The sequence below is a fragment of the Palaemon carinicauda genome, chromosome 37 (genome assembly GCF_036898095.1).
Source record: "Palaemon carinicauda isolate YSFRI2023 chromosome 37, ASM3689809v2, whole genome shotgun sequence".
Taxonomy (NCBI): Eukaryota; Metazoa; Arthropoda; class Malacostraca; order Decapoda; family Palaemonidae; genus Palaemon; species Palaemon carinicauda.
In genome coordinates, this window is record NC_090761.1 from 21,550,423 (window position 1) to 21,574,053 (window position 23,631).

General features: G+C 48.4%; 1 protein-coding gene across 2 annotated transcripts in view; it reads left to right on the plus strand.

Annotated features, from left to right (window-relative positions):
- The window catches only part of LOC137629488 (spermatogenesis-defective protein 39 homolog), a 194,352-nt gene that overhangs the window by 122,302 nt on the left and 48,419 nt on the right, over positions 1-23,631 (plus strand). For both annotated transcript variants that reach the window (XM_068360822.1, XM_068360821.1), the window contains exons 7-9: positions 6,960-7,048; positions 13,911-13,938; positions 16,938-17,079. In XM_068360822.1, the coding sequence (XP_068216923.1) occupies positions 6,960-7,048; positions 13,911-13,938; positions 16,938-17,079 (259 nt within the window). The remainder of the gene's footprint in view (positions 1-6,959; positions 7,049-13,910; positions 13,939-16,937; positions 17,080-23,631) is intronic.

A 23,631-nucleotide genomic window follows, 5' to 3' on the forward strand; every position in this document is an offset into this window, starting at 1 on the left:
CTCCTCGTCAGCGCTCTCCTGAGGACATCCTACATCCTGTGGTTCCTGAAGAGCGCTTAGCGCGCCAGCATTCTCCTGCTCGCCCTTCTGCAGTGTTAGCGCACAGGCGCTCTTCTGAGCGTCAGCGCTCTCCCGTTCGTCAGCGCTCTTTTGAGGATCATCTCTCTCTTGCTCGCCAGCGTTCCCCTGTGGTCTCTAATCATCCTGCAGTCCCTGTTGGACACCCTACGCGCCATCAGTCTCCTGAGCTCTCTCGCGATCCTCATCTTCTGTCTACGCAACATCGTCCGCGTTCTCCAGCGCGTGTTTCAAAAGCACATGTTCGCCCACGCGCCTACGCTCTTCCTGTTCCTGTTCGTGAACGCGCCGCACCACCTGTTCCTTCACAGGATCTCACGCGTCGCCCCCTTGCTCGCCAGCGATCACCTGCTCGCCAGCGTTCACAGACGATCCTAGTATCGCCTGTTCGTCAGCGTTCTCCTACGCGTCAATGATCACCTGTTTATCGGCGATCTCCGGACCGCCCGCGTGATTTACAGCCTGCGCGCACACTTTCTCCAACGCGTCGCCGACCAGAGGTTCTGGAAGTACATGGTTCGCCATCTGCTAGCTCGCCATCGCATGATCATTCACCTGCGCGTCCTGCGCGCTATTGCTTGCCAACGCATCACCATGTGACAACGCGCCATCGCTCACCTGCGCGTCCTGCGCGCTATCGTTCGCCAACGCATCACCATGTGACAACGCGCCATCGCTCACCTGCGTGTCAGCGTTTGCCAGCTCACCACCGATCGCCTGCTGATCTACGTCGCCAGCGACCTTCGTCGCCCACGCGGCAACGCGTTCCCTCGCCATCGCGCCAACGCATTCGTTCGCCGACTCGGCCACGCGCTCGTTCACCTGTACACCCTCGCGCCCACTCGACTGCCCGCCCGCGCGATCGCTCGCCTGCGCACCCGCGCGACCACTCGCCTGCGCGCCCGCGCGACCACTCGCCTGCGCGCCCGCGCGACCGCTCGCCTGCGCGCCCGCGCGATCGCTCGCCTGCGCGCCCGCGCGACCATTCGCCTTCGCGCGACCATCGTTCGCGGCGAAGTTCGCAGCCAGTGGTAGCAGCAGGGACGCGTGTTCCTAGACAGCGCTCGGGATCGCCTCCATCCAAACGCAGGACTGTAGTGCAGGACAGGGAAGACACTGCGGAGAGGTTAGTGCATCATTCTTCCCCCCCTTCTTTTCAGGCAGGTACTGTGGTGTCCACTCCGAAGGATCGCCCGATCCCTTTCCCTCCAGCGAGGATTTCGGACTCTGTGTCCGTGGAGCAACAGACTTGGTTTGGTCCTCTGATGCGGGCGTTAGTGAGGGTAATGAAACCAGCACTCGCCGATCAGGGCAACAAACCAACGGTGGCCTCTCCTACGCTGAAGAGAAAGAGAGGAGTGGACTTCGTGGTGACTTCCCCCAGGGCGAAGTTGGTTCCCAAGAGGTCTGTCGCGAAGCCCCCTTCTCCTGCTCGAGCGTTTTCTCCTTCTCCCGTGGACGAGGCTTTTCCATCCTCGGGTGAGTCCAGTGAAGCGGTAGTCTTCCCCTCGGCACCAAGGGGGGAGACTTCGCTTCATGGAGGAGAGTCGTCTCGTGAGGAAGGGGCTCCTCGAACCTCTTTGTTGGGATCCTGTATCCCTCCCAGGAGGGAATCCAAGGACTCCAAGACCGTCCCGAAATCATCTTCGAGGATTCGCCAGGAACCCGCGGCTCCCCGGGGGAACGTCCACGCTTCACCCCAGGAAGAGATTCCGGGGACAGGAGACTTAGCTGCCAGCCCGCAAGGAGGAGATTAGCAGGAATCCGAACATGCCTTCTGGCAGGTCCTGAGCCTGATAAGGCAACTTAATGGGCTTATGGACCCCGTGATCGCCCCCCGTGAAGGCAAGGACACTATCTTGGACGAAGTGTTTGACGTTCGGAAGGCCCCTAAGTCCAGTGCGGCTCTGCCCTGGTCTCGGGGTCTGAAGAGTGCCAGAGCTAGGGCCAATGCTCGGCTCGCGGTTCTTGCCTCCTCCAGTCGTTCCTCTGCCGGGAACAAGCTCATCCCTCCTCCTCGTCTTCAGCAGAGGAGGTATTTTGAGATCTTGGGTGAGTCCAGCCTTGCTCTTCCTCTCCATCACTCCGTGGAGGAGCTGGCGAAGGGAGTTCCCCTTGAGAAGCTCTCTGCCCGGCAGGGGTCGTTCTCGGCGGCAGAGATCCTTAGCCATGAAAAGGTTGCGAAGTGTGCCATGCAGGCCACTTCGTGGCTGGACTTTTGGCTAGGAACTCTGGGCATCCTATTGCGCTCTGAGGACTTGTCCAAGGAGACCAATAGGAAGGCCCTGGAGACCTCCTTACTCTCGGGCACCCGCTCCATCGAGTTTTTGGCGCACCAGGTTACCACCCTGTGGGCAACTCGGTGTTGAAGCGGCGCGATGCTGTGACCGAGAGATTCCATCCGAAGGTCCCTGCCGTGGATGTGTGTAGGCTCAGACATGCTTCCCTTCTGGGGGAGAACCAGTTTGAGCCTCAGGACATGGAGCAAACGGCTGAGAGGTGGAGGAAATCCAGCACGGACTCCCTCCTCCATAGGGCCCTTACAGCTCGGCCCTATAAGCCTCCAGCTCCGCCGCAACAGCAGCAGCAGCCTCGTAAGGCTCCGAAGCAGGCACCGGCAGTTAAGAAGGTGGTGTCTAAGCCCCAGCCCTCTCCAGCCAAGGTCAAGAGGGGCGGTAAGTCCTCCAGGGGAGGCAAGACTCCTAGGGGTAGCGGCCACGGCCGCAATCCCTAGGGGTGGCAGTCCCCCTGCGTGTCCACCTGCGGGGGGATGCCTTCAGCGTTGCGTCCGCAGGTGTCAGCAACACGGGGCCGATGCTTGGACGGTCTCAGTGATCGGCCAAGGCTATCGCGTCCCGTTCACAACATCTCAACCTCCCCTGACAGCGAATCCAGTGTTGTTGGGCTCCTATGCCACGGGGTCGGCAAAGGGGCTGGCTCTTCGGGCCGAAGTCGAGACCATGCTCGAGAAGGGTGCTCTCCAGGAGGTCGTCAACGGCTCCCCAGGCTTCTTCAGTCGACTCTTTCTTGTAAAGAAGGCGTCTGGAGGCTGGAGACCTGTCATCGACCTCTCAGCTCTGAACGGGTTTGTCAAGCAAACCCGGTTCAGCATGGAGACAGCAGACACGGTCAGACTTGCGGTGAGACCACAAGACTTCATGTGCACACTGGATTTAAAGGACGCGTACTTCCAGATCCCAATCCATCCGTCTTCCAGGAAGTACCTGAGATTCTGCCTAGACGACAAGATCTACCAGTTCAAGGTGCTGTGTTTCGGTCTCTCCACAGCTCCTCAGGTGTTCACCAGTGTTCACCCTGATTTCATCTTGGGCGCACAGGAACGGCATTCGTCTCCTTCGTTATCTGGACGATTGGCTGATCCTAGCAGACTCGGAGTCGACCCTTCTTCGGCACCGAGACAGGCTTCTGGATCTTTGCCAGGATCTGGGGATCGTGGTAAACCTCGAGAAGTCCTCTCTGCAGCCGTCCCAACGACTGGTTTATCTAGGCATGCTAATAGACACCAATCTCCACAAAGCCTTTCCATCAGACGACCGGATAGCAAGGCTGAGGAGGGTGGCGGAACCCTTCCTCAGGCGAGAAGAGCTCCCCGCCCAGTCGTGGTTGCGTCTCTTAGGTCACCTATCCACCCTGGCTCGTCTGGTTCCAAACAGCCGCCTCAGGATGAGATCCCTACAGTGGCGGCTCAAGTCCCGGTGGAATCAAGGATCTGATTCTCCGGACTTTCTGATCCCAATGGGGTCTTTGGAACAGACGTACTTGCGGTGGTGGCTGGTCGACGAGAACCTGCGGAAGGGAGTGAGTCTTCTCGTCCTCCCCCCGGAATTGACTCTGTTTTCGGACGCGTCAAAAGAAGGGTGGGGGGCGCACGTTCTGAACCAGAGGGCCTCAGGCCTTTGGTCAGAATCAGAAAAGTGCCTACACATCAACCTGCTAGAATTGAAGGCCGTCTTTCTGGCTCTTCAGCAGTTCCAACGGTCCCTGGCGGGTCACTCCGTGGTGGTGATGAGCGACAACACCACGGTAGTGGCTTATATCAACAAGCAGGGAGGCACTTTTTCGCAGCAGCTATCCCATCTTGCAGTAGAGATTCTGAGGTGGACCGAAATCCACTCGATAACACTATCAGCCCGCTTCATTCTTGGCAAGAGGAATGTGCTCGCCGACAGTCTGAGCAGGGCCTCGCAGATAGTGAGTACCGAGTGGTCTTTGGATCCTCAGATAGCCAACAAAGTCCTGACTTTGTGGGGTTCCCCGACTGTGGACTTGTTCGCGACAGCGTTGAACTTCAAGCTGCTCCTGTACTGCTCCCCAGTCCCGGACCCCAAGGCACTCTGGCAAGATGCTTTCCAGCAATGGTGGGACAACATCGACGTGTACGCCTTCCCACCGTTCTGTCTGATGAGAAGGGTGCTCAACAGGACCAGACTATCGATCAACTGTTCGATGACTCTGGTAGCTCCGCTATGACATCACGCGGAATGGTTCCCGGACCTTCTGCAGCTCCTGACGGAGCTCCCGAGGGAACTTCCTCCACGACACGAGCTTCTCAGACAACCCCACTCCGGCGTCCCTCACAAGGCCGTGGCCTCGCTTCGGCTTCACGCCTGGAGACTATCCAGCGTCTCCTCGCGGAGAGAGGCTTTTCGCAACAGGTTACGGAGAGAATGTCTCGGCACCTGCAAAGGTCCTCTGAGGGAGTCTACCAAGCAAAGTGGAGAGTCTTTTGTGGTTGGTGTCGTGGGAGGGGTATCTCTCCACTCGATGCCACTATTCCAGCAATAGCGGACTTCCTTGTTTATCTGCGGGAAGAAATGCGCCTTTCTGTCTCGGCAGTGAAAGGCTATCGCTCAGCCTTAAGCTTGGCCTTCAGGCTAAAGGGCGTGGATATTTCTTCCTCGCTAGAACTCTCTTTACTCATACGTAGCTATGAGCTTACCTGCCCCCAGTCGGAAGTGAGACCTCCTCCTTGGAACGTGGTTCGAGTCCTCAGGTCTCTTAAGAGACCTCCCTTCGAACCATTACGCCAGGCCTCCAATCGCCACCTGTCTTGGAAGATGGCTTTCCTACTCGCTTTGGCTTCGGCCAAGCTGGTTAGTGAACTTCATGGTCTCTCGTACGACATCGCCCATTCAAGGGGATGGGGGGAGGTAACGTTCAGGTTCGTCCCTGAGTTTGTTGCCAAGACTTAGAATCCTGGAGTGCCGGATCCTCGCTTCGACTCTTTCAGGATCGCGAGTCTCCGTTCTGTAACAAGCGACCCAGACCAGCTGCTACTATGTCCAGTGAGGTGTCTGAGGCACTACTTGAAGAGAACGGCTGCAGTCCGTCCTCAAGTGCGAGCTTTGTTTGTGAGCACAGGCAGGACTAAGAGGAGGGTCACCAGGAACACCATCTCAGCTTGGATTCAAAGGGTTATCCACCATGCCTTGAATCCAGACCCTCCTCCGTCACGTCGCCCTCGGGCACACGATGTCAGGGGTGTTGCTACATCCCTGGCCTTCAAGAGAAACTTCTCTGTGACGCAGGTACTTCAAGCTGGGGTCTGGAAGCGTCAGACGACCTTCACAGCCCACTACCTGCAAGACGTGACCCGCAGGAGCCTCGATACGTTTTCTATCGGCCCTGTGGTGGCTGCACAACAGCTGGTCTAACCTCAGGCTCCTTTTTGGACAAGTAGCAGTAGGTTGAGGGCGTTGTTACCCGGTCTTAGTCTGCGTGAATGAAAGAGTATGTCTGACCCTTACTTCTTTCTTCATTCTCCCCTCTCTTGGGGAGCAGCATCCTGGTCCTCGCATAGCTGACCTCGACCTCTGCAGGTAACCCATGCTTCTTTGTGCTCCTAGTATTAAGCTTAATACTGTTGCGTCCCCCATACCCTGATGAGGTGGTATTGGGAACGTCCTATCCTAGATTCCTATCTAAAGGTGTCAAGGTCAACTTCATAGGACGAGTCACTCTCTCCTTCACACACTGCTTATGTAGGCCACTCGTTCCTAGCGATGCTAGGAACTTGTGAGGTACAGGGGCTCCTTTTCTCTAGTGCTGCTCACTGAGGGATTGAGCCCCTGGGCAAGCCGAAGTCAGTAAGGCTGGGGACTTTCCACCCTTCCTAAGGGGTAAGTCACCCAATGTAAATAGCGTGGTTTGTATTTCAGTTACGGAACAAATGACAAATTCGAAGATAATTTGTATTTTTCCTAACCATACAAACCTTAGCTATTTACACATATGTGCCTGCCATCCCTGACCCCCAAGTCAAGTCCTACCTCTAAGTGAAGTGAAGCAATTCACCGGTGTGTGTGTGTTTGTGTGGGGGGGGGGGGGGGTAGCAAGCTACCCTTCCCCTACCCCCCGCTAACTAGCGCGGGGGGTAATTGGCTCGTCATTTCAGCTGCGCTAAAAGGTAAACCCAATGTAAATAGCTAAGGTTTGTATGGTTAGGAAAAATACAAATTATCTTCGAATTTGTCATTTTCATCAGTGTTGTCACATTTTATATGATAACTTTGATAGCTAATTGAAGCCTCAGACGTTTAGTTTTATATTTTAGCTCCCTATTGGAAATTGCGAATTATAAACTATTTGGTGTTCCATGTTGTACATATAAAATATTTTATTTTTGTCTGGAGTTTGCACAATATGATATGTCATGATTTCATTGTGTCGTATGGTGTAGGTCCATATTATGCACATTCACAGTCTATCACATTTTTTCTCTGTCCATGTCTTCATGTAAATCAAGTATCAGTTTCGAATATTGTGGGTGTGGTTAAATTATGAGCAACTTGGATATTGTATTGCTTTAATAAATATTCTTCATATCATATAATAAGTATGCCTGAATTCTTTGATTTTAGGAAATGCAGTCAAGGGCACAAGCTGTTCAAGTCTATGTTCATTACCTCAAACAACGTTACAATTTCACTGAGGCCATAGATTTTCTAGGGTAAGTGTTTTTTAATTATTTCTGGAACTTTTGTTTCTTATATCAGCTATACTATAGGTCTTTTTGACTCAGGCTGATTATGAAAGATGTTAAAACTCTCCCACCAAATAGTTATTTGTCAATCTGCAGTGTACGTTTATCACAACTATATTAATTCAATCTTCAATTCTTCATTCTTTTATACAGTGCCTCCTATTTCTGTAGTTTCTTGCAAAGAAATTTTTAAAAAGATTTTATTAAGTGTATATGAAGTTATGTTTTTAAATATTAATCTTAGCCGGTGAATATATAATAGCTGACGTCTCCGACGGCTCGACAGATTCCAAAAACTCGCGAGCGATCGCCGTGAAGGTTGCGGGTGTGCCCACCAGCGCCGACTATCGGCCAGATACCGCATATACTTGTCAATATCTCCAGTTCTTCTCTGTTGGTCTTATCGACAAGTTGGTTCCGCTCGCTTTATGACCTCGAGTTTTCGACCGAATTGGTGAAGTACTTTACTTTGGTTGTTTATTGGCTTTCGCTGTGTTGGTGTGTTTCTTCAATTAAACTCTTGAAACCCTTTTTTTGGCTGGTGTTTATTGTTGATGAATTTGGTTTTGACTTGGATTTTCTCTGATTGTTCAAAATGGCTGACCCTTCTCCTGTATATCGCAAGTGTGCGAGGGATTGTAACAAACGTCTTCCCAAGGCCTCTATCGACCCTCATACTGTTTGTTCTAATTGCCGGGGTAAATCCTGCTAATTAGGAGATCGGTGTGAGGAGTGCGTGGTCTTGTCGGAATTCGAATGGCTTGAGTATGAAAAATATACTCGTAAGCTTGAGAGAGATAGGGTGAGGAGAAGCTCCTCTAGATCTTTGGAATTTTCCTCCTCCCATGCCCCTGAACCTAATCCTTCCCCTGTAGTAGTTGTTCCTGAACCCCCTACTAGCACTCATGAACCGTCCATGCGGGATATGTTTTTAGCGATTCAAGCTTTAGGCGAAAAAGTTGAGTCCTTAGCATCGGACAGAAACCAACTTATGTCAGATGTTAAGTTGTTGAAGTGTCAGAGTGGTAAAACAGAAAATCTAAGTGATAAAGTGATAAGTGCGCAAAATGTGTTTAGTGTTGCGACCGAGGGTTCGTCTGTTCGTGCTTGTCGCTCCCCTAGTCCGAGACCTCTTTCAGGCTCCCCTGCATCAGGGAGAAGTAATGTCGTAGGACTTAAGGGGGCGAGAGGCGTAAACCAACGTACAGACGTTCCCTCTTTGGTATCGGACGTTTCTCGTCAAGATCGTCCTTACCATAAGACGGGTGAGACTAAGTTCTCCTCGTCCTCCGAAGACTTATCGCACAAGAAACCTTGGCGCAAGGTATCTAGACCCTTAAATCGAAAGTCAGTCCCTTCAGGACAGGTCCAGCGTCCTGGCTCTAGCCATTAGGGCAGCTCTGACCATTTGCAGTCGTCGGATGACTGTTCGCCTGTTAAGCGAAAGCGTAACACGGGGTCCGAGGGTCTCGGTAGAGGCAATGTTTTGCCAACGCAGACGTTACCGACGTCACGGCCCGTTCCGACTCCTGTTGATCCGAAGTGGGTTGTCCTGCGGGACATGCAGTCTAAGCTTGCCTCCCTTATGGAAGAGTATGACTTTGATCAGGTTCACGATGATCCTTTGCTTGCGGGTCGCCAGTGCGCTGAACGTGACTCTGGCCTTCAGCCGCCTAAACGAGTGTTTTCTCGTCCGTTTGACGTTAGTGCTAACGTTTCTAGTGCTTTGAAACGCGATGCTAGTCGTGTGCCTAGTCTTTCACGTCAGTCACGTGACATGGATCCCCTTTGCTACAGTCTCAGACTGACGTTCAGCTGCTGCCGCCGCAGCCCCGCTCTGACGTTCGCCGACTGGCTCCGTTGCCTCGACGTGACGTTGAGCGTCGGTCACCGCAGTCGGAAGTTGTTTTGCCTGCTCAGACTCTGCAGTCAATGCAGGTCCGACGTGATGTCGAGCGTCAATCAACTTCAGCTGTTGTTGTTGGTCAGTCACAAGACTTTCAGTCCTTTCAGCAGCGACGTTACGTCGTTTCCTCTTCTGCTGCTGCTGCTCCGTTGCTTGTTGACATTGCCTGTCAAGCGTTGCCTCCTTGGCATGTCTCTCCGTATCATGAGACTCGGCAGTTGTCGGACGAAGTTCCGTCGGATGAGGAAGTCGCTGATCCCCTTCCAACTGATATACCTTTGGGGACTTTGTCAGATGGAGAAGAGCCTAGAGTTGCTCAGCCCTCTCTTGATTTTAAAAAGATCATGCTGATTTTTAAGGAACTGATTTTTAAGGAACTGTTTCCTGACCATTTTGTGACTGCTGCTCCTCGTTCGCCTCCATCAGAGTTTACGCTAGGCCTAGCTACTTCGACGCCGTCGTTTACTAAGCTAGTGCTCTCTCGCTCCTCTAAGAGAGCTTTGCGTTTACTAGGCGACTGGTTGATCACCAGGAGGAGTTTGGGGAAGACAGCCTTTGCTTTCCCCCCTTTTAAACTGGCTTCTAGAGCGAGCGTCTGGTATGACACGGGAGAAGTTCTCGGCTTGGGAGTTCCTGCCTCTGCCCAGGGAGACTTCTCAAGCCTTGTAGACTCTCCCCGTCGCCTGGCCATGAGACGCTCAAAAGTTTGCTGGTCCTCTTCGGACCTTGATCATCTCCTCAAAGGGGTTTATAGGGCCTTCGAAGTTTTTAACTTCTTGGATTGGTCGCTGGGAGCCTTGAGCAGGAAGATCTCTTCAGCCGACCGTGATGTATCCGTGCTAATTATGTCCTGCATGGACAAAGCTATCCGTGATGGCTCTAATGAGCTCGCTGCTACCTTTACGGCAGGAGTCCTTAAGAAGAGGGAGACTCTTTGTTCGTTCCTTTCGGCAGGAGTAACTCCCTGTCAAAGGTCAGAGCTTCTCTTTGCTCCGTTGTCATCTGCCTTGTTCCGTCAGCAGTTGATTAAGGATATCGCAGCTTCTCTGGTGCAGAAGGATACCCACGACTTGATGGCTACGTCAGTGCGTAAGGCTGCTCCTTCATCATTTTATGTCGTTAGACCTAAGCTCGATACTCCAGCAACGAGGTTTATCCCGCCCTTTCGTGGCAGCCCCCAGTAAGGGAGGTGCTCGTGCCGATAGTAAGAGGCAAGAGGAGAGGATCTAAGTCCTCCCGTGGCAGAGTCTGACTGCCCACGTCCTCAGACAGCGGTAGGGGCCAGACTGAACAACTTCTGGCAGGCCTGGGAGAAGAGGGGTGCAGACCGGGAGTCTGTTTTGTTGCTAAAGGAGGGGTACAAAATACCTTTTGTACGGAGACCTCCTCTGGTAAAAGTCCCTATAGACCTCTCTCCCAGGTATCGAGAGGAGTCAAGGAGACAGGCACTACAGCTGCAGGTTTCTCAGTTGCTAGAGAAGGGAGCGGTGGTGAAAGTCTCGGACCTTCAATCACCGGGATTTTACAACCGTCTCTTCCTAGTACCCAAGCATACAGGAGGTTGGAGGCCGGTGCTGGATGTCAGTGCGCTCAACGTTTTTGTTGTCAAAACAAAATTTATGATGGAGACCACCAAATCCGTTCTAGCAGCGGTCAGAGAGGGAGACTGGATGGTCTCTCTCGACCTGCAGGATGCATACTTCCACATTCCTATACACCCGGATTCTCAACCGTATCTGAGGTTTGTATACAGGAATGTGGTGTACCAATTCCGAGCACTGTGCTTCGGCCTCAGCCCTGCTCCTCTTGTTTTTACGAGGCTCATGAGAAATATGGCAAAATTTCTACATTTATCGGGGATTCGAGCCTCCCTGTACCTGGATGACTGGCTGCTCAGAGCGTCGTCCCGTCATCGCTGTCTGCAGGACCTTCAATGGACGTTGGATCTTGCAAAGAGTTGGGACTGTTGGTGAACATAGAGAAGTCTCAGCTGACTCCCTCCCAAACAATTCTCTATTTGGGGATGGAGATTCACAGTCTAGCTTTTCGGGCTTTTCCGTCTGCCACCAGGATAGAGCAAGCCTTGCTCAAAGTCCGCCTCATGCTGAGGAAAGACCATTGCTCTGTGAGAAGTTGGATGAGCCTCCTAGGGACGCTGTCATCCCTGGAACAATTTATCTCTCTAGGGAGACTTCACCTTCGCTCTCTCCAGTTCCATCTAGACTCCCATTGGAACAAGAACAAGACTTTGGAGGCGGTCTCGATCCCGATCTCCGAACCAGTAAAGACGTTCCTGAACTGGTGGGACAGCAATATAGGTCTTCGAGAGGGTCTGTCCCTGGCAGTCAAGAACCCAAACCAAGTGTTATTTTCAGACGCGTCGGATTTGGGTTGGGGAGCGACTCTGGACGGTCTGGAATGTTCGGGTCTTTGGACGACAGACCAGAGGAGCCTTCACATCAACTGCAAGGAGCTGTTGGCTGTTCACTTGGCCTTGACGAGTTTCGAGAGTCTTCTTCGAAACAAGGTGGTAGAAGTGAATGCGGACAACACCACAGCCTTGGCGTACATCTCCAAGCAAGGAGGCACTCACTCCCACACTCTGTTCGTCATCGCAAGGGACCTCCTCATCTGGTCAAAAGATCGAGTCATCTCACTGTTGACGAGGTTCGTCCAGGGGAAATTGAACGTCTTGGCGGACTGTCTCAGTCGGAGAGGTCAGGTGATCCCTACAGAATGGACCCTCCACAAGGACGTGTGCAAGAGTCTTTGGATGACTTGGGGTCAGCCCACCATAGACCTCTTTGCGACCTCACTTACCAAAAGGCTCCCGACCTATTGCTCTCCAGTCCCAGATCCAGAGGCGGCCCACATAGATGCCTTTCTGTTGGACTGGTCTCACATGGACGCTTACGCATTTCCGCCGTTCAAGATCATCAACAAGGTTTTGTAGAAGTTCGCCTCTCACGAAGGGACAAGGTTGACGTTGGTTGCTCCCCTCTGGCCCGCGAGAGAGTGGTTCACAGAGGTACTTCAATGGCTGGTAGACGTCCCAAGGAGTCTGCCTTTACGGATGGATCTCTTACGGCAGCCCCACGTAAGGAGTCTTCATCAAAGCCTCCCCGCGCTTCGTCTGACTGCCTTCAGACTATCGAAAGACTCTCAAGAGCTCGAGGATTTTCGAAGGAGGCAGCCAGAGCGATCGCAAGGGCTAGGAGATCATCTACTATCAAGGTCTACCAGTCGAAGTGGGAGGTCTTTAGAGAGTGGTGCAAGTCCTCCTCTATTTCCTCTTCCAGTACCTCTGTAGCCCAAATTGCGGACTTTCTCCTGCATCTGAGAAATGTTCGCTCCCTCTCTGCTCCCACTATTAAAGGTTACAGGAGCATGTTGGCGTCTGTTTTCAGACATAGAGGCTTGGATCTGTCAAATAACAAAGATCTCCAAGATCTCCTTAAGTCCTTCGAGACCTCTAAGGAGCGTCGTATGTCAACTCCCGCTTGGAACTTAGACGTGGTCCTAAGGTTCCTAATGTCAGACAGGTTTGAGCCATTGCATTCGGCCTCCCTGAAGGATCTCACCCTCAAGACGCTTTTTTTGGTGTGCTTGGCTTCGGCTAAAAGGGTCAGTGAGATCCATGCTTTTAGTAAGAACATCGGCTTCTCTACAAATAAAGCTACATGTTCACTTCAACTTGGTTTTTTGGCCAAGAACGAACTGCCTTCTCGTCCTTGGCCTAAATCTTTTGAAATACCTAGTCAGTCAGAAATCGTAGGTAACGAAGTTGAAAGAGTGCTGTGCCCCGCTAGAGCTCTTAAGTTTTACTTAGCTCGAACTAAACCATTACGAGGTGGTTCTGAGGCCTTATGGTGCTCCGTTAAGAAGCCCTCATTGCCCATGTCTAAAAATGCGTTATCGTACTTTATTAGACTTTTAATCCGGGAGGCACATTCTCATTTAAATGAGAAAGATCGTTGTTTGCTTAAGGTCAAGACGCACGAAGTGAGAGCGATAGCAACTTCGGTGGCTTTTAAGCAAAACAGGTCTCTTCGAAGTATTATGGACGCGACCTTTTGGAGGAGCAAGTCGGTGTTCGCTTCATTTTACTTAAAAGACGTCCAGACTCTTTATGAGGACTGCTACACCCTGGGTCCATTCGTTGCAGCGAGTGCAGTAGTGGGTGAGGGTTCTACCACTACATTCCCTTAATCCCAATATCCTTTTAATCTTCTCTTGAAATGTTTTTAATCTTGTCTTGGGTTGTACGGAAGATATAGATTTGGCGGGTGGTCAAATGTTGTTTCTTGAGAGCGCCCAGATTAAGGGTATTGATGAGGTCCTGTAATAGGGGTGTTCGCCCTGGATATAACAGCTCCTGGGAGTCTTTCAGCATCCTGAGAGGATGGCTGGGCTTCGTGAGGAAAGCAGACTAATGAGGCAGAGTAATTGTCAGAGTCAGCTTCCTTGCCAGGTACCTATACTTAAGTTGGTTTTTTATGAAATAATTGTCAAAAAACTCTTGAGCATATACACCTTTATTGTATTAATACTGGTCTCTACCCACCACCATGGGTGTGAATCAGCTATTATATATTCACCGGCTAAGTTTAATATTTAAAAATGATATTTTGATTATAAAATAAATTTTTGAATATACTTACCCGGTGAATATATAAATTAAAGGCCCTCCCTTCCTCCCCGATAGAGACCCAGCGGACTGAGAAGAACTGGAGATATTGGCAAGTATATGCGGTATCTGGCTGATAGTCGGCGCTGGTGGGCACACCCGCAACCTTCACGGTGATCGCTCGCGTGATTTTGGAATCTGTCGAGCCGTCGGAGACGTCAGCTATTATATATTCACCGGGTAAGTATATTCAAAAATTTATTTTATAATCAAAATATCATTTTTTTCTTTTTCAGAAACCTTGGCAAGCATGAAGAGGCTGCTGTGAGTATGGAATTTCCTTTTTGTTCTTACACATGTACAAATCTTTAGTCCTTTAGAATAGGGAAATGTCTTCACCTGAGCTCCAACAGCCATTGAAATAATTGATGATATAGTTAATAACAGGTGGTGAGCACAGGCGAGTATCCCCTCCCACCTCCCTGTCAAAGACTCCTTACTATTGTCTTTGGCCGTAACGAGTAATATCATTGTGCCTGTTTTTGGATGGACCACTCAGCTGGGTTTTTTTTCTTGACAAGCAACGGATTCTCATCCAATTTTTATTATTTTGCAAGAGTATGGATGTACTGTTGTGTTTTATGTAAAGATGTTTAGTCTTTTTCTTACCTTTTAGTTTGAATATTTGATAATGCAGCGTTGTTCATGATAATGGAACAAGGCAAAGAATTCATGTGCTGGGCCTGCATCAGTTTATGGCTGAACTGGCGATAGATCCACATTACTCAGGATCATAATTGTTCGTAATTATCCACTTTTTACCAAGTGTAGATTATGGCCTCCCATTAGGTAGGAACTTTCTTTAAGGAATGGGTTGGCTAATTCGTCTTCGGTGTTATTCTAGTAAGACCTTGAATTGCCGAAGAGACTGTTTAGCGCTTTGGGCTCCACATCAAGTTTGCCATTTGTTGAAGCTTCTGTGTATATGCCTAGGGAGTATTCTTCAGGAGCAGGGAGAACTTGGATCAACATCATGTAATTTTTCAAAGTTTTGTGGAGTTTTAGGTGATCGCTTCACTCCAACATGTGCTGGGGGTGGGTGGGGGTGTTATTCACCCGCTTTCACTATCGGCCGTTAACTACGCAATGAACGATTTCAATGACCATTTCAGATGTGCTGAAAACATTTCCCTATTTTAAAGGACTCTGGTTTATATAACTAAGAAAAATTCTGAATACTTTTAGAATTTGTTATATTTACTATTTGTGGTTTATTGCTTTGTGTAAAGGGCTACATTCATTGTTATAAAAGATTGATGAACATCATGTAATTGAAACAAAAATATTTATAAATTTGCCAGAATTTTATGTTTTAGGACTTTTGAGTTTCATACTGTAAGGAGATATCTTCAGTAGAGTTGGAATGGTTGCTGTATTTGTTTAAAGAGGTACAGTAGTTAGTTACAGATGTTCTATGCAAGCAAGTATCCCCATACCCACACCCTCCTGTCGAAGACTCCACTTTTCTCTTCGGCTGTATGGAGTATGGCGTACTCTTGCCTCCTATCCAAAGACTGTTTATTCTTTTCTTATACCTTTGCAGTAATTTGATTGGTGATATCAGCTTCCTGTATAGTAATGGAACGAAGCAGGATTGCAAGTGTATTTTGGATACTTCCTTGATGTATGATAAACCGGTAATCGATCCAATCTTTACTTAGAGCCATAATTGTTAAAATTATCCCCTTTGTTACCGAGTGTAGGTCATGACCTCCTTTATAGAAGCGTTTACATTGAGGAGCCTCGTATCTCATCCCCCTGAGGCCAAAGCACAGGGCCAGGTCTGTGACTCCATGTCATGGCCTGGTGCCACATCCCCCTGGGGCTGTGGCTCATGTTTCCTCAGCTACCCTGGTAGCCAGACAAGACGGGAATGTACGGCCCCATACACTTTCTGTTTTCTGGTTGATGAAGAAGCCTTCGCACCCTCCCATAACCCTTTCATGCAATGGAAGGTGAAAAGTTGGGGGCGGAGTGACCTTTTCCCCGTCTCTGGTGCTCTCCCTTCAGAGTATAGGTTATTTTAAGACAAGTCTGCCACGACTTTTTCACTTCCCCACTTTGAAAATTAATGTAAACATTTTATCAGAAAATAGATTTCTTTTTCCGGTAAGAGCCGTTCAATAATTTTTTAATAAAACTATTGGCATTAGAGGTAGTCTCCCTAATTTGTTCTGTGGTGTTAGGGTTTCAAAATGTCGTGTTCAATGTTATGTCATTTTTTTTTTAAATTTTCTTCATTAAAACTCACAAAAAATTGTATTCAAATTTTATTAAAGCCTTGGAAGTTAAAGTTCAAGGTAGCAGTACACCTACATCTCTTAATTTTGCAGAATTCTTTCTTTTGAAAGTGTTTTAGCAGCAGGTTGATGGTATACCAAATTGGTGTACTCTAAAATTTTCTTGAAGAATTCTAGTTTTCTTATCAAGATTGTTGGGCTCTGGGTCCTATAATAGTGAGGTGACTTTGAACTATTTGGAGTCGAGTTAAAATTTCTTAATTTTGAAAATTTCAAATATCTTTAGGAAAACACTTTGGAGTCCTGTATTTCAAGGATGGTTTGTTACTAGTAATCTAGACCAGGTGAGTCTAGAATTTAGATTATCTTCTACTGTACAGTACTGTATTTTAATTTTATATTTTACCCATCTCTTTTCTCCACTAGCATCCCACCTCCATATGGAATGGGAGTTAGCAATGTGAATATCAGTTGAAGTTCATAGAAAGAAGCTGAATTAGAGTAATAAAATTTTTTATTTTTATACATAATATATTCACCTGATGTTTATATACATGCCCACCCTCCTCCCAACTTTTGACTTAGAGATTTATATAGCAAAGAGTCCTTGGCACTTTGCTTCTTGCCATTAACCACTAGAATTTTTCATCACTTTAATTGAGGTATGATTCTATTTAAATGAGATAGAAATGGAAAGCTTTATAAATTTTAAGGGTAATTTTGATTAAGCTTCTGGAGAAGTTACAATATGAACATCTGGTGAGTATAGAAATAATAGATTTTATTATTAGAATTAATATTTTAAATAAAGTGTCCAACTCCTAACATCAAACACATTGACAATTTTTGCAAAATCAGTAATGATGTACCAAGGCCAGGCTAACAAATGTTTTCATTTAATTGAATTCATTCAAGCTAAACTAAATCTAACAATTAGTAATTATTGAATTAATCTAAAGAGTTGACACTAGAGACTATTTAGAGTTACTATAAATTTATAAATTTATTTATATATAATTACAGATTCTTACTTACAAGTGGACATTAGCTGGAAAATCCCCGAGTACGAAAGTTAAAAATCTTGGGAAAGCGCTACAGTCTCATTTTAATGATCCTGCAATGTCTTTTGAAACTAATACACTGAAGGATCATCTTCAGTTGTTAGGTAAGTCAAAATTACAATTGTATGACCTTATGTAATATTGTGAATGTATGTTCTTTATTTATATTGAAATATGTTTTAAGTTGAAGGTTGTGATGGTGTCTATGGGGCCATATGATTTATTTCAGCCTCTCGGTAGTGGATTCCCAATATAAACTGCATGCTGTTGTTAAATAGTATCATTGCATTTTGCTTTATAAGAAATTGTATTTTTTGACAAATTGGTGTGATTAACTTCTGTAAGACCCACTCAGACAATCCTAGCTATGACTGCCAAAATGAGGTGCCCTATGAAATAATTTTCTTTTTTTTCTGCCTTTTCTCACCTGTGGACTTGTTGCTGTTGCTTAATGTTTTTCTTATTGCCTTCATAACTTTCATAATTATAGCAAAGAAGTGTTGACGTTGACTTTAAAAAGTTTGTTTTACGTTTGAGAGGCAAAAAATTTACTTTTGGCCAGCCATGAATTTGATGTAAAAAGTAATTTTCTGTATTGTAAAAGAAAAGAAATATAAAAAGCTCACATAATTAATCTATAGTCTTCAGGAAGAAAGATAAAGGAATTAGGTTACAGCTTGACAAGATGGTAGGTAGTAGGTTCCCCAGGGCACCAGCCACCCATTGAGATACTACCATTGGAGAGATATTGGGTCTTTTGACTGGCCAGACAGTACTACATTGGATTCTTCTCTCTTGTTATGGCTCGTTTTCCTTTTGCCTACACATACACCGAATAGTGTGGCCTATTCTTTGCATATTCTCCTCTGTCCTCATACACCTGACAACACTGAGATTACCAAACAAGTCTTCGCTTTCAAGGGGTTAATTACTGCAATGTGGTTACTTTCCTCTTGGTAAGGGTAGAAGAGACTCTTTAGCTATGGTAAGCAGCTCTTCTAGGAGAAGGACTCTCCAAAATCAAACCATTGTTCTCTGGTCTTGGATAGTGCCATAGTCTTTGTACCATGGTCTTTCACTGTCTTAGGGTAGAGTTCTCTTGCTTGAAGGTAAACTTGGGCACACTATGCTATCTTATTTCTCTTCCTCTTTAGTCTTCTTGTCAGTGTGATTTTTAGTATATTTTTACCTCACCTCCAGAATAGGCCACTTATTAATTATATTATGATAATATTAAAGCATTTGAAATGAGTGTTTTCCTTTGAGGTTTTAATTTATTCAGCTTTCGGTAGGAAAAATTTAATGTTAGTAAAAATTTAATTGTGATGTCTTCTGGCATTGCTTTGTATGTCAGTGGGATAGTTCACTCAGCTTTGTGGAGGTATCATTTCTTTGATCCTCCCCTGATGTTCATACAGTGTTGCTTTGTCCCCAAAGCCAACTCAACACTTTACATTTACCACAAAACCTTGTAATTTCCCGTTCTTCCCTTCCAGACGCCACAGCTCCCACCCACAATGACTATATTTAATAACTAATGACAACTCAAGGTAATGCATAGCTTTGCCTACTCTAACCAGTCACTGATGTTGCTTGAATTGATGATGTTTGCCCCCTTTTAGCTGCTTCAAGTGTTTCCGGAACGTTTTGAAATCATCGATTTTCTTTTTTTATGGGTATTCAGGCATAAGTAATGCACCCTATGTCGAATGCCGATTTTTTAGTTAAAGTACATTAAAGTACCTGAGAAGTGAATTACAATACAGTAATTCCTCGGCTATCATGGGGGTTATGTTCCACCCCCCCCTCCCCCATGATATTTGAGAAGCTGTGTAGATACAGAAATCTACTGTATATACAGTATTTTTCAATATTTAACTTAGCCGGTGATTATATAAGCTGCAGCTCTGCTGCTCGACAGAAAACTCTACGGAAAAAATCCGCCAGCGATCGCTATGCAGGTAGGGGGTGTACTTCAATAGCGCCATCTGTCGTCCAGATACCCAGTACTCATTGTAAACAAAGAACTCAATTTTCTCTCTGTCGTGCTACCGGCAAGACCTACTAATTCGCTGTTGCTAACTGGATTTGTTTTCACAACTATTTGGTGAAGTACACTATTCTAGTTTTGAGCTTTCGCTGTGCAGGCTTTCTCTTCAATAAATCCTTGCATTCTTTTTTTGATATCGGTTTATTTGTTGATGACTTTGGATAGTTTTTGAATTCCCCTTTGACCAATTCAAAATGGCTGACCCTTCTCAAGTCCCAAAATTCAGGAAGTGTAATGCTAGGGACTGTTTAAGGCGTCTTCCGAAGGCCTCTATCGATCCTCACACCGTTTGTTCCAATTGTCAGGATAAAACCTGTCAATTGGAAGATCGATGTGAGGAATGCGTTGGGCTTTCGGAATTCGATTTTATCGAATTCCAAAAATATACACGTAGGCTAGAGAGAGATAGAGTCAGGAGAAGTTCATCTCGTTCTGTTGATTTTTCCTCTCCTCATGCCCCACAACCTATTCCTTCCCCTGTAGTGGTTGCTCCTAATCCCCCTTCTGGCACTCAGGAACCTTCGATGGCTGATATGATGCGTGCCATCCAAGCTCTGGGTGAGAGAGTTGAGTCCCTGGCTAGTGACCGTAACCAGCCCATGGCGGACGTCAAGGAGCTGAAGCGTAAGAGTGCAGTGGGAAGTGATAAAGTGAGTGATAGTGTTGTGGATAGTGTTGCGCTTGAGGGTTCGTCTGTTCGTGCCTGTCGTCCTTCTAGTCCGGGACCTCTTGCAAGCTCCCAAGTCCAGGGGAGAAGCAATGTCGTACGACCAATGGGTTCGAGAGGCTTTAATCAGCGAACAGACGTTCCCTCCGTGGTTTCGGGCGTATCTACCCAAGATCGCCCCACCCACACAAAGACGAGAGAGCCCATTTATTCCTCGTCTGCGGAAGAGGTTTCTCGCAAGAAACCATGGACCAAGGTCTCACGACCACTGAAGCGCAAGTCGGTCCCTTCCGCGCAAGTCCAACGGTCCAGTTGTAGCCACTGGGTCAGTTCGGACTCGCTGCAGTCTTCCGATGACTGCTCATCTCCTAAGAGAGGCAAAGCGGTACCGCCTCAGGCAGTTACACTGTCTGTCGCCGCACCTGCTTCTGCAGACCCTAAGTGGTCTTTGCTGCAGACCATGCAGTCCCAATTAACAGCTCTGATGCAGGACTTTCGTGCGGAGAAGGTTGCTGCTGCACCAACCTCTTGCCTACAACCAACCACACACTCGGTTGTGCGTCCTGTGGACGCTGAGGCGACCTTCTTGCGCACTCCAGCTGAGAGAGTCCCGCCACCCATGCGTTCCAGTGTGCCCTGCCAGCCGCATGTTGACGTTCAGCGACGCACGGAGCCATCCGTTGACGTTCGCGAGGTACAACAACCGTCAGAGTTGTTTTGTTTTGACGCGGTGCGTCAACCTCCGCAACCCAGTGTGGTTGCCACTGCTCACCCACATCAGACTAGACAGTCTGGAGTAGACGCTGTGCGTCCCCGCGCTGCTATGGTTGTTGCCAGCTCACAGACTGGGCAACAGTTCCATGACGTTGCGTCCGGTTCAGTCACGCGTGCACCCGTGCGACCGGACTCAGCTAACCAGCCGTTACCTACTCCATTGCCGCTTCCTCCTCAATACTCGGATGATGGACTTTCTGATGATGATGATGCTGCTCACGTTGATGAACCACATTCGGACCTTGACGAACCTAAGTCCACGCAACCCTCTTTGGACTTTAGAAAAGTTCTTGCTCTGTTCAAAGAGATGTTTCCGGACCAGTTTGTGTCTGTGGCTCCGCGCTCTCCTCCGTCAGAGTTTGTATTAGGTACGCCGTCATCCTCGCCTGCCTTTACTAGACTCGTCCTCGCACGCTCGTCCAAGAGAGCTTTACGAGTGATAGGAGAATGGATGCAGTCCAAAAAGAGTCTAGGGAAGACAGCCTTTACGTTTCCCCCTGCTAGACTCTCTTCCAGATCGAGCGTCTGGTATGCCACGGGAGAAGTTCTCGGCTTGGGAGTTCCTGCCTCTGCCCAGGGCGACTTCTCAAGTCTTGTAGACTCTCCCCGCAGGCTAGCCATGAGACGCTCTAAGATATGTTGGTCATCTTCGGACCTAGACTACCTGTTGAAAGGGATATTTAGAGCCTTCGAGGTCTTCAACTTTTTAGACTGGTGTCAGGGAGCTTTGAGCAGGAAGATCTCCCCGTCAGAGAAGGAAACTTCCTTGCTCATCATGTCCTGCATGGACAAGGCCATACGTGACGGGTCTAATGAGCTTGCTGCATCGTTCGTATCCGGAGTCCTCAAGAAGCGTGAGAACCTTTGCTCTTTCCTGTCAGCTGGAGTGACACCTTGTCAAAGATCCGAACTTCTGTTTGCTCCTCTTTCTAAGTGCCTTTTTCCAGAGGACTTGATTAAGGAGATTGCTGCTTCTTTGATACAGAAGGACACTCATGACCTGGTTGCGTCCTCTGCCCGCAAAGCCACCCCTTTGCCTACCTTGTCAGCTAGACCAAGGATGGACACTCCAGCGTCCCGATTTATTCCGCCCTTTCGTGGCAGAGCCTCCAGCAGAGGAGGTGCTCGTGCCGAAGGGAGACGTGGGAAGAAGAAAGGAACCAAGTCCTTTAAAGGCAGAGTCTGACTGCCAGCTTCTTCAGACAGCAGTGGGAGCCAGACTCAAGAACTTCTGGCAGACCTGGGAGAAGAGAGGCGCAGATGCACAATCTGTGAAGTTGCTCAGAGAGGGGTACAAGATCCCGTTTGTACGAAAACCCCCTCTAGCAACGTCTCCCATCGATCTCTCTCCCAGGTACAGAGAGGAAGACAAGAGACGAGCATTGAAACAGGAGGTGTCTCTCTTACTAGAAAAGGGAGCGGTAGTCAAAGTCCTGGACCATCAAACCCCGGGCTTCTACAACCGTCTCTTCTTAGTGGCAAAGAAGACAGGAGGGTGGAGGCCGGTGCTAGACGTCAGTGCGCTGAATGTCTTTGTCACAAAGCAGACGTTCTCCATGGAGACCACAAAGTCCGTTCTAGCAGCGGTCAGAAGGGAAGACTGGATGGTCTCTTTAGACCTAAGGGACGCATACTTCCACGTCCCCATCCACCCAGACTCCCAACCTTTCCTGAGATTTGTTTACGAAAAGGTTGTCTACCAGTTTCAAGCCCTGTGCTTTGGCCTAAGCACAGCTCCTCTTGTGTTTACGAGGCTGATGAGGAATGTAGCCAAATTCCTTCATTTAGCGGACATCAGAGCCTCCCTCTATTTGGACGACTGGCTTCTAAGAGCTTCTTCCAGTCGTCGCTGTCTGAAGGATCTAAAGTGGACTCTAGATCTGACCAAGGAATTGGGTCTCCTTGTCAATATGGAAAAGTCTCAAGTGGTCCCATCCCAAACTATTGTGTATTTAGGGATGGAGATTCACAGTCTAGCTTTTCGGGCTTTTCCGTCGGCCCCCAGAACAAGTCAAGCCCAGTTATGCATCCAGAACATGCTGAAGAAGGAACGATGTTCAGTCAGGCAGTGGATGAGTCTGATAGGGACACTATCATCCCTGGAACAGTTCGTATCGTTAGGAAGACTACACCTCCGTCCTCTTCAATATCACCTAGCTGTTTACTGGAAAAAGGAGAAGACGCTAGAAGCGGTCTCGATCCCCATTTCCGAGAAGATGAAGTCTGCCCTGACTTGGTGGAAGGACAGTATCAGCCTCAGAGAGGGTCTGCCCCTGGCTGTTCAGACTCCCAACCACGTTCTCTTCTCGGACGCATCGGACACGGGCTGGGGCGCGACATTAGACGGTCGGGAATGCTCGGGAACTTGGAACTCGAGTCAAAGGATAATGCATATCAACTGCAAGGAGCTACTGGCAGTTCATCTGGCCTTGAAAAGCTTCAAGTCTCTCCTTCAAGGCAAAGTGGTGGAGGTGAACTCGGACAACACCACGGCTTTGGCGTACATCTCCAAGCAAGGAGGGACCCACTCTATGACGTTGTACGAGATCGCAAGGGACCTCCTCACCTGGTCAAAAGATCTAAACATTTCACTAGTAACGAGGTTTCTCCAAGGCAACTTGAATGTCATGGCAGATTGCCTCAGTCGAAAGGGACAAATCATTCCAACAGAATGGACCCTCCACAAGGATGTGTGCAAGAGACTTTGGGCCACACGGGGCCAGCCAACCATAGATCTCTTCGCAACCTCGATGACCAAGAGGCTCCCAATATATTGCTCACCAATCCCGGACCCAGCAGCAGTTCATATAGATGCCTTTCTCCTAGATTGGTCACATCTAGACCTATATGCATTCCCCCCGTTCAAGATTGTCAACAAGGTACTGCAGAAGTTCGCCTCTCACGAAGGGACAAGGTTGACGTTAGTTGCTCCCCTCTGGCCCGCGAGAGAATGGTTCACCGAGGTACTTCGATGGCTAGTGGACGTTCCCAGAACTCTTCCTCTAAGGGTGGACCTTCTACGTCAGCCACACGTAAAGAAGGTACACCAAGGCCTCCACGCTCTTCGTCTGACTGCCTTCAGACTATCGAAAGACTCTCGAGAGCTAGAGGCTTTTCGAAGGAGGCAGCCAGGGCGATTGCTAGAGCAAGGAGGACATCCACCCT